Here is a 15,985-nt window from a genome sequence, read left to right on the forward strand (position 1 = left end):
TCTTCTCTCTGCACCGCGCGTCTCAGGGCTGCTTCTTCCTTTTTGCTTTCTTTCTCTCTTTGGGCTCCTTTTTCCCCTTTTGTTTCATTGGATGGCACCACGGAGAGAGACGGGCACTTCCAAGGCTCAGGGCAAGCGCCCTGTTGAGCCATCTCAGCCCAAGCAGATGGAGGCTCGCTGAAAGGCGAGGTTTGACACAGCACTCTTCAGTTCGAATGAGGACTATCAGCGCTAGAAGCAAAAATTTGCTCAGAGGAAAGTCATCCCAAGGAGAAGTGTCAATTTCTCCCAACTTCAGCACTTCGGGTTTGAGGGGCTATTCGGACGGATGGGATGGCTGCCCTTAGTGAAGATCTCTGAGCCGGTCTTCCCGACTCTGGTGCGGACTTTCTATTCTCGAGCGACCTACGAGCTTGGAGGACCCGTATTATCCACTGTGAGAGGTGTTGAGATCCGTTTGAGTCCCGAGAGCATCTGCCGCATTCTCGACATCCCTTCGGTTGGACTCCATGTTTATGAGGCCAAGGCGTGGCCCACTGTGCCGGGATTTGAGCCTAGAGAGGCTGTTCAGAGGTTGTGCGGACTTGCTGATCCTTAGGGGATGGGCAAACCATCGGCTCACAGCTTGACAGTGACTAGCCGAGTCCTTCACCATATGATTTGTTCGATTCTCTTGCCACGTGGAGGACATCGAGACGAGGTCTCCTACCTCGAGGCTTTCATTGTTGACTCGATCCTCACCGGGAGACGGATTCATGTTGGCTACCTTATGATGATGCATATGATCTCCTGTGTTGAGAGGTCGACATGAGTACTCCCCTAAGGCCGCTTTCTTACCAGTGCTTTCAAGGATTTCGAGGTCGACTTGAGTAGAGAGACAGATTTTGAGGCCCCCACCACCTATGACACGTATGATGAGCAGTCTCTGGGACGCATGAAGTTCGAGAAGGCACCCAATGGCTCCTTGGTTAGGAAAGCCGAGCGATAGGCCCGGGGACATGATCAAATACACCCCGGAGTAGAGGAGGAGGCCGAGATTAGAGAGATGGAGGATGGGTTGGACCCTCAGAGGGACTTTGAGCAGAAAGGGCCCGAGTTTGACATTCCGCCTCCACATCAGTCAGAGGGCATTCATGTTGAGGCTACCTTCTCCGAGCCTATGATGACTGAGCCGTCTTTCACAGCAGGCCCTTCATCTCAGCCATCATTTACCGAGCTACCATCTCAGGCACCTCATGTTCCTGATCATACGCCTTGGATGGATCTCTCCGCGCAGATCAGCTCTCTTGGGACTCGTATGGAGGAGATTGCCCTAGTCTATGACTCCCACTTCTACTCTATGGAGGAGCATCTCGATCAGTATCAGACTGGAGTCACCTCTTGGTTTGATCACTTCCAACAGCGATTTGAGCGCATAAAGGAGTGTATGGATCAACAGCAGGCTACCTTCGACCATCTCGAGCAGCGCATGGATCGTATTGAGAGTCGTCAGGCGAGTCAGCATGAGGAGATGATGGCATATCTCCGCTCTGTGTCTCCTCCTCCACCTCCTTAGCCTTGAGGCTTTTTAGACATCCCCCTTCGTTTCTTTTTTATGTTGCCAAAGGGGGAGATATTTATAGGATCTAGGATCTATAGGATCTAGGAGACTCTCATGCATGTCACATGTTATCATTTTCATCTCTATCTTATTGTACATGTGAGATTTCCTTTTATATATGATATGATATTTTTATCCATTGATTTTTCATGGTTTACATTGCTTATCGTTTGATTGATCCATGATTGGTTTGAGGGGGAGATTTCTTTCTCTCCTAGATAACCAAGTTTGTCATCATCAAAAAGGGGGAGATTGTTAGCCCAAGGATTCTCCTAATCGGGTTTTGATGATAACAAACCATGGTTAAGTAACTAATTGGTTTAATGTTTAAGAATCTTAGGTATAAACTCGAAAAATCATCAAAGGACCAAATGGATATAAGATCGAGACGCTTGGAAGACTTGAGATCATAGGAAACTAATGTAAGATGAATGCATGAGTGCACTTAGGACTTTCATACGTTTTCATGCATCTTAGAAAACTTGGTTTATTCTTTAAAACGTCGACTTCATTAAAACCCGAGTTTTTAACTAATTTACCTTAGAAAAAATGTTTCAAAATTGGCTTAATAATTTACCTAAAGACCTTGCCTAAGTGTTAGAAAAGAAAGGAATCAAAAAATAGGTTTCTCGAGGCCAAAAAGGCTCAACCAGTCGAGGCTAAGGCCAACCGGTCAACAGGTTGAGGAACCGGTCGACCGGTTTGGGTTGTCCGATCAAGGACCGATCGAGGAAGGTTAAAAACCTTCTCTCTCTCTCCCAGTAGCCTTCTCTTCCCGGTCGAGGTGATTTCTTTACCGGTCGAGGTCCGGTCGAAAACCGGTTGAGGTCCGGTTGAGGCAACGGTAACCTGTCATACATTAAATGCTCCAACGGCTAGTGAACCGGTCAACCCCTAGCTCGACTAGACGAGGTTGCCTTTTGCTGATTTTGAATCCCGAGCTTAGAAACCTATAAATTGAGAGCTCCACTTCATTTATTGATAAGAGAAAACTTGCATTCAAAGCCCACCTACTTGTTCTTGATCAAAAAGCTCTCATTTCTTTCATAAGTGCATTAAATCACCACTTGCATATCCTTTAGTGCACTCTTATTGTCATCCTAGCTTTGCCTTGTATTTGAGCCATCTTTAAGCTAGGTTGAGTGAGTATATTTTGTAACAATCTAAGTGTTAAAGCCTTTAAGAGGGTTGAATCTTGAAGAGGTTGTGTAAGAGCTCATTGGAGCCGGAATCCAAGTGTAAGAAGATTGGAAGCTTGGTTGAAGCTTCAAGTTAGTGGAACCCTCACTCGGTTAGAAGGTTGAGGAGAGTGGACGTAGGCAAGGAAGTGCCGAACCACTATAAACCCGAGTTTGAATTCTCTCAACTCTATCTCTTTACTTTGTTTATATTTTGTTTAATTTTGTTGTGATTGAAAAGATTTTAAAAACCCAATTCACCCCCCCTCCCCCCTTTTGGGTGTTTTTCTTAACTAAACATAGCCTTTGTTTTCTCAGACTTCATCAACAATAAGGCAAAAGAAACCAACCGTGAAGGATACTCAAAGCTCAACACTAGGAAGACAAGTCGACACCTCATTTTACAAAGCTCACTCTCTATTATAGCCAATTGTTCTCAATGATTCAGAATCTAGAGGGTTTTCGCTAGCTAAATCCTATGAGAGGGGATGTAATTCAAAGAGATGAAAATCGCTTTTGTGAATACCACAAGGACAAGGGTCATGCTATCGAAGAGTGCCACCACCTTCATTTCTTGGTCGAATAGATGGTGCAAGCCGATCAACTCAGCAAGTATCTCCACAATCGAACATAAACTTCTCTCGCCTTCCAAGATACTTTTGCCTCTAGAATTGGCGTTGAAGCTAGAAAAGTGATCCATGTCATACCCGAGAGACCAATCGATAGTCAATGGAAAAAGAAAATGACATGCTAAAACATTGATAAAAGATGCAAAACGTGTGACCCAGATTTGCAATGTGGGAGTCATATTTGTCATCGAAAGCCTAGTTCCAATGGACGAAACCATTGTATTTTCCAAAGCAAACCTACTCTGTGTCACTCAACCACATGAAAATGTCTTCATCTTAACGTTGAACATTGCCAAATAAGATGTGTGTTATATAGTGATTGACCAAGGAAGTTTTCTGGACTTTGTACATATATCTACCTACAAGTAGATCAACCTTTCGATGCATGCGTTGGAAAGTCCAGGGAGGGCTTTGATGAGCTTCAATAGCTCAACCACCATTTCCCTTTATGACATCATGTTTTTCGTCTCTATAGGACTCTTCATCATGATGGTGAAATTCTCGGTCGTAGAGGATCCTTCTCCATACAATGCAATCCTCGATAGGCCTTAGATTCATGAGATGAAGGCCATACTATCGATGTACCACCAGAAAGTGAGTTACTTGATGACTCAAGAGCAAATAGACATTTACAAAGATCAGACGACATCACGACGATACTAGCAAATGGTGATGTTTCTAATCCCCAGTACAGGCAAAGGATAAGGGGGGGTTCCAGGGGGAAAAAATAGGAACTACCAAAGGATTCCAACCTGAAATCGAACAAGCGGGAGTCCTTGGCCATTGAGCCGCTAATTACCATCAATCTATTTGACGAGTCCTCCATAAAGTGTTTTTGGAGGAAATATTGTAGGAAGAGGAAAAGAACAGGTTCACTTAGTTGCTAAGGCAAAATGCAAATGTCTTAGCATGAAAACACTTCGACTTAGAGGGGATTCACCTCTCAATAGCTTGCCACCACTTGAATGTGAATGGAGGATGGTGCTTGATTAGACAAAAATTGCATAGATTTTATGAAGAATGACATAAGATCATTGTGGAGGAAATAGACCAGTTGCTCGAAGCTAGATTTATTCAGGAGGTGCAGTACCCAAAATGGTTGGCCAATGTTTTCATGGTCCCGAAGAAAAATAGTAAATGACGTGTGTGCATTGACTTCACTAATCTTAATGAAGCTTTCTCAAAAAATAGTTTTCTTCTCTACTGGATAGACCAAATCATTGATGTCACAATAGACCATGAGCTTTTCTTCTTTTTGGATGCCTTTTTCGAGTACAATCAGATACCAATATACCTTCCATATGCGGAGAAAATGACTTTCATTACTAGTTGGGGCTTATTATGTTATGACGTAATGTCGTTTAGCCTCAAGAATGTCGGAGCAACCTATCAGCGATTGGTGACGAAGATATTTCAACATTTGTTAGGACAAAACATAGAATTCTACATCGACGACATGTTGATCAAACGTAAGCTAAAGTAGAACTACCTTTAGGACATTGCAAAAGCTTTCACTTTACTTAGCATAAATGACATGACATTGAATCTAGAAAATTGTGCATTTGGAGTGTAGATGACCATATTTCTTGGCTACTTAGTGATGAAGCGCGGGATAAAAGCTAGCTAAGAGCAAATCAGAGCCTACAAGAAATGGTTCCCCCCATAATAGTTAAATAGGTCCAACGGTTAACGGGAAAATAGACGACCGACAAGTTGTTACCTTTCTTCGAAGTGCTAAGGAAGAAAAAAAAGTTCGAGTGGGATGAGCAGTGCTATTAGGCCTTCACTACCATCAAAAGCTATCTGGCTCTCTTCCCGTTCTTAGCCAACTATGTGAAAGCGAAAAATTGTATGTATACTTAACGATTACAAGTATGGTGGTAAGTTCTACCTTAGTTTGTTCAGATGAATAAGGTACCCAACAGTCGGTATACTTTGTCAACAAAACTCTCCTCAATGCAAAGACCTAATACTTTAAGCTTGAAAATGTGGCCCTAGCATTGCACATTGTGGCTAATAAGCTTAGGCTATATTTCTAAGCGCACACCATGTCGTCCTTATGGATCGGCCTATGTAGGTCGTGTTGTACAAGTCGGATATCTCCAATCAGCTGGTTAAGTGGGCCATCAATCTAGGTATAGGCCGCGACATAGCCTCAAAGACTAAGTATTAGCAGATTTCATCATCGAACTTTTGGGATGTGAGAGCTTGGAAACCGAGAGCAACAAGAACAGTGGGACATGGATTATTTACGTAGGCGGTTCTTCAAAAAAGAAAGGAACTGGATTCAGAGTTGTCCTCAAGTCCCCTATTGGAGATGAACTAGAACAATCCATCAACTTAGGTTTCCCAACATCCAACGATGACCTGGGTTCCTCCTATTTAAATAAGTAGAGTCAAGCATTCCCGATTGAGTTTTTGGAAGAATATTCTTTTATGGAAATGGAGGAACCGATGAATACACTCGACGCTCCCGCCAATTCCTGGATGAACTCGTATGTCGAGTACCTAAAAGATGACATGTTCCCGAAATATGACAAAGAAGCCCATAGGCTCTAGGTGAAGGCCACATGCTTATGCCTAATCAATGACCATTTGTATAGGCGCTCTTATGACAACCCATATCTTAACTGCGTATAGAATGATGAAGCTAAATACTTGTCAAAATCCATGAAAGATAGTGTGGTAGTCATAGTGGGGGACGATCTTTAGCTCATAAGATACTATCCAAGAGGTACTATTGGCTAACCATCCACAAAGACGTTGCCGCACATGTTGAAAAATGAGATAAGTGCAAACGATATGTGCTGGTATGTCACCTTATAATCAAATAGCTTACATCCATTGTGAGCCATTGGTTGTTCGCGCAATAGGGACTTAACATTGTTGGACTGCTACCTATGATGCTCGCTCAGAAACATTTCCTCTTGGTAGACACATATTATTTATTTAAGTGGGTTAAGGCGGAGACTTATGCTTCCATCAAGGACACTAACATACGAAACTTTGTGTATTGAACAATTGTTTGCCGATTCAACATCCCCCAAGCACTAGTATCTGGCAATGGCATCCAATTCGACAATTGTATTTTTTGCCAGTTTTGCACTGACCTTAACATCAGGAACTTCTACTCTACACAACGCTTCTCGTAAAACAACGACCAAACTGAAGCCACCAACAAGACCATATTAGACTGTCTAAAAAAATGGTTAGAGAAGGCCAAAGAAAATTGAGTCAAAGAGTTCCTGAGTGTTTTATGGGCCTACCAGACAACTCAAAAGAGACTAATTGGAGAATCGTCATTTTCTATAGCCTTTGGAATGGAGGCCGTCATTCCAACCGAAATTGGTCTACCCATAAAACATACAACTTTAGTAGACGCAAACACCCATTTAGCCTTAATCGAGTTTGCTTTGGACCTAACCAACAAAAGGTGGGATGAGATGACCATAAAATGCCTGCTTACCACCAACGGGTCATGGCGTAATACAACAGAAGGGTTTGGAGTCGAAAATTTCATCTTAGGGATCTCATACTCCAGTATGTTTTCAAAAATACAAAAAAGTCGAGAGATGGCAAACTTGGCCCTAACTGGGAAGGACCCTACCAAGTGACATGAGTCGGGCCTAATGACGCTTATCACTTGGAAGCATTGGATAGCAAGGCCCTTCTAAGTCCTTGAAATGTACTTCACTTAAAGAAATTTTGTCCATGAAAGCTGTTTTTGAACATAAACTCCATGTCCTTAAAATGTACTTTAGTTTTTATCTAATGAAGACAACTTAAGAAAAAAAAAGCATTTGGTCAAGCCAAGTGCCTTAAAAAGTCTAAGATACGCCAAAAGCATCTAACCAAGCAAGTGCTTAAAAGAGCATAAGGTGTGTTAAGAGCATTTGACAAAGACAAGTGCCTTAGAAACCTAAGATGCACTAAGAGCATCCAACCAACCCAAGTGCCTAAAAAAACCTAAGATGTGCCAAAAGCATCAGACAAGAAAGTGCCTAAAAGAGCCTAAGGTGGGTAAAGAGCATTCGGCTAAGCCAAGTGCCTAGGAAGCCTAAGATGTGCCAAGAGCATCCAGCCAAGCCAAGTGCCTAAAAAAGCCTCAAATGAGCCAAAAGTATCCGACCAAGCCAAATGCCTAAAAAAGCCTAAGATGCACCAAGATGCACCCAACCAAAGCCAAGCCCCTAAAGAGCCTATGATGCATAAAAACATTTAGCCAAGAAGTGCTAAAAAGCCTAGGATACACAAAACAAGCAATGCCTAGATAGTCGAATGAGAAAACATTCGACCCTATCCCCTTAATGCTGGGAAAAAGCATTCGGCTTGGGAACCCCAAAAATTCACAAAAGCAATTGGACTCACATACAAAAATTACACTCGGACAATGAACCTTAGAAATTAACAAAAACGCATCCAACATGGGAAGTAGCGAAGAACAAAGTTTGAATTTCAATACAACTCACATGGCAATAAGAACATCCAAAATAGGAAACCAAAAATAGTCCACTAAAACATGTCCAAAAAATACTACAAACCCAAGTCACACATCTCCATCAGCCCTAGAAGCCCCAACTTCAATAGTCCTAACCGAAACCTCCTTGATGGCACCGTCATCCCCAACATCACCATTGTCATCAGTATCCTAATTGTTCTAAATATTGTGCTTTTTCAGGTTGCGTTCATAGCCCAACTCGTAAGCATGATCTACCTTATCGGTGTACTAAGAAACAAGTTCCTTCAATTCTATGGAAGCCTTCTCTAATTTTTCATGAAGTACCACCACCCTTCTCTAGCCGGGAGTGTTCTTGATTTGACATGTCCAGTTCAGACTAGAGCTTTCAGTTCTGCTCCTCCAGTGTCTTTTTCATTTTCGGTTTCTCAGTTTCCATCGCCTAAAGCATTTTGGTGAGGTCTTGGGCATCACTTTCTAGTTCTATGAAGGTATGCTTCAACTGATCTATGTCAGAAATGTAGTCGCAAAGATCATTCTCACGCCTCTCGAAATCCCCAATACCATACTTCATCTACAAATGACAAAAAAAAAAAAAAAAAAAAAGGAAGGGAGGTGCAATAAACTAAAAGCATGATAGGAATTAGAGAGCACTGAATAAAATTAAAAGAAAACCTTACCAACACACTCAAATCTCGAGTGGAGAATTATGGTATAGCAATAAACACATCTTAAAAGGCAAAAACTCTCAATAGTAGAGCCACCATAGACGGGATCAATGAGGAATCCGATTGAACTTGTGCAATAAGATCCCCAACTGCCAAGGTCACAATCATTGAGTGGGTTTGGTGAACCTCTTCAGATCGGCGAGGCGGGTCCAATATCTTATTGTCGGGTAGTGCATAGAATTGTCCCCAGGAGTATCACCTTAAGAGGTTGTCAAACCCTCTTGAGGAGCGACCACCTTTCTCTTTTTTCGACTTTGGTTTGCCCTAGAAATAATAGATTTTGGCCTCATCTGTTCGAGTATGGGGCTAACTAGTTAAGAAGTTGCTGGCCTGCTTGATGATTGCGCCACTTGAAGGGATCCCGAGGCTTACTAAAGTAATTTTGTATAAGTTGCCCGCTGAGCCTGTGTCTGTCAGAGCATACCTTCTTGCCTCTTTCGATCTCTTTTAGCTAGGAGCTTTTAGCGCGCCTCCAATTCATGTGCATGAGCCTTCTCCTAATTCTCTATGTCCTTTATTATAAAGTGCTCACCTCGCACTTGTGGACGGAGCACCTTCCTGGGCAGATCGACTCGAACGAATCATTCTGGATGTCTTTGGATGTCAAGCAAGTTCAAAGAAGTTAGCAACACCTAAGAAGTCCTTTGAGTCGGCTCAATGTTTAGCAGCCAGCATATACAAACAAAAGATGCCTTCTCCACCCACTTGACAAGGTGCCTTCATTTATCATCTTCTGCAATAAACCCACCATTAGAAAAAAATAAATAAAAAGTAACAAATGAATAAAGGACATGTCGATGTGGTAATAATACCCAAATAGACAATTGACCGATGAACCCCGAACTCCTTATTGGGATCACTAAGGATCATCTCCCAAGCCCTGGAAATGAGCACGTTCCCTTTCAGCCGTTCCTTACCAAAATTTGGTAACTCTATCACAAACTAGAAAGTGCGACACTATGCCGATAAGGTGAACCGACCGACAACACCTAATCAAACTATATACATGAATAGTACTTCAAGCAATGAAGGACATATAACCTATTCAATACCGCACAACCCATAAGTACACACACAATGTTTGAGTACATGTGCACGGGGTGCATCTCAATATGGTGCAAAAATTACCTCACTGTAGAAGGGCAACGACAATTGAAGCCTTACCCGGAATTGTTCCCAGGTAAAGAAAATCTCCCCGTAAGAGGAGCTCAATGTAGATCTCAAGTCGTCGAGATTTTCTGGGAAAACAACCCTCACATCATTCAAAATATCATAATAAGCATGAAACTCTTCCATAAAAGAAACCCTCCTAGAACGCAATGGCTTGACAACCCTACGTGGATTGACACACTTGCGAGCAATTAAGCTCGACAAGGTTACTCAAAATTGACGATCAATAAGGGGTTGCTCCTTACTATCCTGATTCTTGGAATCTGATGACATCCTTGGAAGCTATGGGACTACTTAGCAACACACATGATATAAGACCACCACTGTGGAACACTAACATAACTAGAGCTAAGGGGTAAGACGACGTTGACCCACCCCCATCCACATCCACTCGGGTAAGGGAGAAAACGCCTTGCACGAACCCAAAAAACCCCACTACCTATAGAGTTTTAGTCAACACCTCCCCAAGACCAACAAAGAAGGGAAGAAAAATGTGCAATGTGTACTAACCAACAAAAAAAAAAGTGCAAGAAAAAGTTATGGGACTTACTTTCAACATAGTCACCAATACCAGTACCACAATAGAACAAAATCCAAGGCTCCCAAATCGCAATTTGCAGAGGCGATTATAGGCATAAAGTAAAAATATGCTTGGGTACCCTAAAAGTTCCCTCATAAGAGAAAGAGGAGGTGCTGCACAATCATTTGATGTAACACGCCAATCAAGTTTGGTGTCTGCCATCATGGTGCCATTCTATGTGATTCCCTAAGCGTTGCACCCTCCAAGCAACGTGTGTTTGGCCTATGATCCTCTACGTAGAGCTAGTAAATAGGTTTTGTGCCTAAGTAACGCCCTACTAGCACTTTTCCTAGCTTTCTTGACTGTGAAATGGGGTATAAGAGGTACAAGGCTTAATTGGTGGCCAACCCACGGGTCCACCCACTCATTCGAGTGGCTAGTACCCCCCAGTTTAGAACTAACGCCTTCGCCAAAAGGGTAACCAGAATTGCGTGATCGGGATAGATCCTTTCGAATGGACTGGTTCTCAGAACTAGGTCGGTAAACTTCTAACCAAAAGAGAATGACACCACTTCACCAGATCAAATCTTCCTAGAACAAATAAAGCTCACCTAGGAGACAACCACCATGGGTCGCCCATTGGGGTAGGATGCCCTCGAAAAATCAAAGCTTGGATTACCTGAGACCCCTACTAGTCGATCTGAGAAATCTGAACATATGTGGTCCCGAAGCCAACGTATTGGCTTGCACTCTGACTCATATGACATAGACACCAAGGGTTGCAACAAGACTAATACAAGGAATAAGGGGTGGCGACAAGACTGGTATGAGGAACAAAGGGCGACGACAAGATTGGCATGAGGAACAAGAGGTTGTGACAAGATTGATGCGAGGAGCATGTCCCGAAGCAAAGCTCTAACCTGGTCTTGTTAGTAGCAAATACTAGATGGGTTAGCCATATGCTGCTTGACACGAGTTAAAAATGGGTTACTCTTCAAAAAAAAAAAAACATGAAAGAGGTTCATTATAATAATAATAATAATAATTAAGTAATATATTATTTTTCAATAAGTAATATATTATGATATCATAAAAATATATTATATTAAATTAATAAAATAATTTTGAATAATGAAACTCAAAATGATTAATTAAATTTACAAATAATAAAAAATCAAATAATTAGAATCTACATTTTCTTCAAATTTCATTCATAATAATTTAACATAAATCACATTAAATAGTTATTTAAAAAAGTTAATAAATAAAAAATTAACATACTACTTAAACCAAAAGATTAGAACATTTCAATAAAAAAATAGATTTGTAATTAATTTTTTTAAGTAAATAATTTTAGAAGTTATATTTAAAAAAACTGAAAAAAAAATCATAAAATATTATTCCAAAAATAGAAATAATGAAAATACAAAGATCATCAAACATTGGGTGAACTCACAGCCTAACACTAAAGAGAAAAAAAAATATTTATAAAAATAATTTTAATATTCTAAAAATGAAATGGGGAAGCCTTGTAGTTGTCATTGTAGTCGGTGTTGTTGTTCCCTCAAATCATTATATACATCACCCATGCAACTCACCGGCCACACAAACACAATCCTCAGTCACAGCAATGGGGCAGCACCACTTCCTCATTATATCACTTCCACTGCAAGGCCACATCAACCCAGCCCTCCAATTCGCCAAGCGCCTGATCAGAACCGGCGCCCACGTCACCTTCGCCGTCTCCGTCTCCGCTCATCGCCGCATGCCCAAAGGTCCAACCCTCCCCGGTTTAACCCTAGTTCCCTTCTCCGATGGCTATGATGATGGGATCAAGCTCGAAGATCATGCCCAACACTATTTGTCCGAGATCAAGCGTTGCGGATCAGAAACCCTCAGGCGGATCACTGCAATAAGCTCTGACCAAGGCCGACCAGTTACTTGCTTAGTGCACACCATGCTCCTTGCTTGGGCGGCAGAGCTGGCGCGTAGCCTTCAGCTTCCGTCTGCGCTACTTTGGATTCAGAGCGCCACTGTTTTCATCATATTCCATCATTACTTCGATGGCTATGGTGATGTGGTTGGAAACTGCAGCAATGAGGGTTCAGATCCAATTGAGTTACCGGGGCTTCCAATGCTACTGTCTAGCCGTGATATTCCGTCCTTTTTTCTCTCTTCAAACATATATGCTTCATGGATCCCAGCATTTCAAGAGGACATGGAGGCACTAAGGCAAGAGACGAACCCCAAAGTGCTGGTGAACACCTTCGACGCACTGGAGGCCGAGGCGCTACGAGCTGTGGATAAGGTTAAATTGATTGGAATTGGACCTTTGGTCCCATCTGCTTTCTTGGATGCAAACGATCCATCTGATTCTTCTTTTGGAGGAGATATTTTCCAAGATCCGAGCAACTGCATCGATTGGTTGAACTCCAAGCCCAAGTCATCAGTCGTTTATGTATCGTTTGGGACACTTTGTGTTTTGTCAAAGCAACAAATGGAGGAGATTGCACATGCTTTACTACACAGCGGCAGGCCTTTCTTGTGGGTAATAAGATCAGCGTCCGAAAACGGAGAAGTAGAAGAAGAGAAGCTGAGTTGCAGAAAAGAGTTGGAAGAGAAAGGGATGATAGTGGTTTGGTGTCCTCAGTTGGATGTTTTGTCACATCCATCATTGGGATGTTTCATTACACATTGTGGGTGGAACTCAACGTTAGAGTGCCTAGCTTCTGGAGTTCCAGTTGTGGCATTTCCCCAATGGACGGATCAAGGGACCAACGGGAAGCTGATTGAAGATGTGTGGAAGACAGGCGTTCGGGTGACAGCGAATGAGGAGGGAATAGTTGAAGGCGAGGAGATCAAGCGGTGCTTGGAAGTCGTCATGGGAGGTGGAGAAAGAGGCGAAGAATTGAGAAGGAATGCTGGGAAATGGAAGGATTTGGCAAGGGAAGCTGTGAAAGATGGCGGATCTTCCGACTGCAATTTAAAGGCTTTTTTGGATGAATTGGGACAAGGCAGTATGATTTAGTGAAAGTTAAATTGTGTTGATATAAAGTTGTGTTACTGATTGAACTCGTTTCTGGTGTTTTATGGCTTTCCCAAAGGCTTAGAGTGCTTGTTGTTAGTGTAACTGCATCCGGAGAAAAGAGAAATTTCAAATTTGTATTCTCCAGCCTATGAACTAAAAGATATCCCCCTAAGTCATTTGCTTGGCTTGATCAATTGATTTTGAAATAAAATTCATATTTACTTTGAAGCTTTTGGAATAAAAACATCTTGCTTTCACGAAAAACTGTTCTCTCTCCTCATGTACTCTGTACTCAAACCTGATATCTGTCTCTCTCATCTCTCTCTACCGTGGTTGTCAGTTGTCACTAATGTCGGTACTAAACCTGATCTCTCTCTAGATCTCTATCATCTCTCCCTACCTTGTTTGCCAGCTATATCAGTTGATTATGAGATTGAGATCCACATGAAATGAACTGTGTTTGTCAGCTATGCCACACAGAGTTTTTCATAGAAACCCAGAGAATTCTAGGGGAGACTCCATCAAGCGTGACAAGAAAAGCATTTGTCGTTCTGTCCTATCCTGGGAAAAGACATGTGCGACCCACGCTTTTCCATTTTACATGGTGGATTCGTGAATTTTTATTTTTATTTTTATTTTTTATTTTACACCCATTTTTGGGATTTTTTTTTTCCATTTGAAATCTCCATGTTCATACCAATTGATTTTTTAACCAAAAAAAAAAAAAAAACAACTATTGATGATTTAGAATTTGTTTGATATAGGATTTTTATTTTTTATTTTTCTACTACTTCAAAATTTTTATATAAAAAAATTATTTTCAAATACTAGATTATATAGAAATATTTATTAAAATCATTGTCTAACAAATACTTAATCTCTATACAATAATTGGATTACAGATATAATAATTTTATTATTATTATAATTAAAATTAATACAAAGAAGTTAAAATTATATCTAAATAATTTAAAATTTTAAAATATTTTATTCTTTTTATCTTTAGTATTATCATATTAAATATAAAACATAAATGTAGTAATATTTCATTATTTTATTTTTGATATATTAAATATTAAATACAAATGTGTTAATATTTTTTTTTATTTTGTGAAATAGGAGAATTATTAAAAAGAAATATTATGTATTATTGAATGGTAAAATAAAATTTTATTATTTATTTCATTCACACTTCATTAGTATTTCGTTAAAGAATCATTTTTCAGAGGCATGCAAGTCGGTTATGGATAGTTGTTTATGGCCCCAATGTGGCTTTACAACACATATCATTTATTGACTAATTATCTACATACCTAATTCCAGAGATTTAATTATTTTATTAAAAATTTGGTAGAAAATTCTACAAAGCAGTTGGATCTTTATCATGTATTAAACACTAAAAAAATAAGAAGAATATAAAAAAATAAAAAATTTCATATTCTTTTGTTTGAAAAGGAGCACTCACGATCAAGTCATAAATGAGGATAAGTCAATCATTGAGAGAGTATTTTATAAAACTTAATACTTATTACTTGATAATTTAAGTTGACTTTAAGTTCAATTATATTAAAGTTGTTGACTTAAAACTTATTACTTTAAGTATTAAAGTTGTTTAATAAAATTAACTTAAAACTAACTATGAATAATAAAATTAACATATTTATCTTCATAAATTATAATTATGGTAAAGAAGATTAAGTAATAATGGAGGTTGTATATTAGAAAAAGAGATCGATGAGGTAATTATGACAAATGAAGGTAAAAAGGTAAAACGAAAATTTAAACTTAAGAATAAGTTAATTATGTTTTCTTAATATTTAAAATTATTTTTAACTTTAAGTCGATCATACATTTTTTTATCCAACATATTTAATTTATTTAATGACTTAAATTAAGTTATTAAGTTACTTAAGTTAGTTGGTTTATCAAACATCTACTTCGTTTGAAAGTTATAATGGATAAGGTATTGATTGAAATACCTTAATTGCAATAAAATGGTTGAATGAGTAATTTTTAAAGATTTTAATATAAGAGTTGAAATTCTTAACCAATCACAAGGAGAATAAATGATTTTACTTAGAAAAGCCCAACATAAAGTGTGGAAGTAAAAATGAGATCTTAGATCGATGATCCATAATATAAAATTTTAATATACAATTTTACTTGACAACCGCTACCTAAAACTTACTCTTTAGCACCTATATCATGATTCATATTCGTGATGCAATACCTCGAATGCTATAATTTACCCCAATGAATATGAGATAATATAATAACATTTAAATTTATTTTTAACAGCCATGATTAGCAAAGAAGCAAGAAATTAAACTAAGGGAATTGAATCATGCTAACATTATTTTTCGCTAACTAAATGATGTCATAAAATATATTATATTAAATTAATATAATAATTTTGAATAATGAAACTCAAAGTGTTGAATTAGAGTTACAAATAATAAATTTGCAAATTTAAGCTTATTGTTTATTATTACTGTTGTTGTTAGTGTCCCCTCCAATCATTATATATATCACCCATGCAACTCACCGGCCACACAAACACATCCTCAGCCACAGCAATGGAGCAGCACCACTTCCTCATTATATCACATCCAATGCAAGGCCACATCAACCCAGCCCTCTTTAATGAATTGGGAGGAGGCAGTACTCTTTAATGAA

General features: G+C 39.6%; 1 protein-coding gene across 1 annotated transcript; it reads left to right on the top strand.

Annotated features, from left to right (window-relative positions):
* The first annotated feature begins 11,880 nt into the window (after nucleotides 1–11,880).
* LOC100250340 (phloretin 4'-O-glucosyltransferase) lies at nucleotides 11,881–13,537 on the top strand. The gene has a single exon (XM_002266931.4). It carries the CDS (start codon nucleotides 11,912–11,914, stop codon nucleotides 13,307–13,309), a length of 1,398 nt encoding a protein of 465 aa, XP_002266967.1. The 5' UTR covers nucleotides 11,881–11,911; the 3' UTR covers nucleotides 13,310–13,537.
* Nucleotides 13,538–15,985: the final 2,448 nt, after the last annotated feature.

This window comes from Vitis vinifera, chromosome 5, assembly GCF_030704535.1.
Source record: "Vitis vinifera cultivar Pinot Noir 40024 chromosome 5, ASM3070453v1".
Taxonomy (NCBI): Eukaryota; Viridiplantae; Streptophyta; class Magnoliopsida; order Vitales; family Vitaceae; genus Vitis; species Vitis vinifera.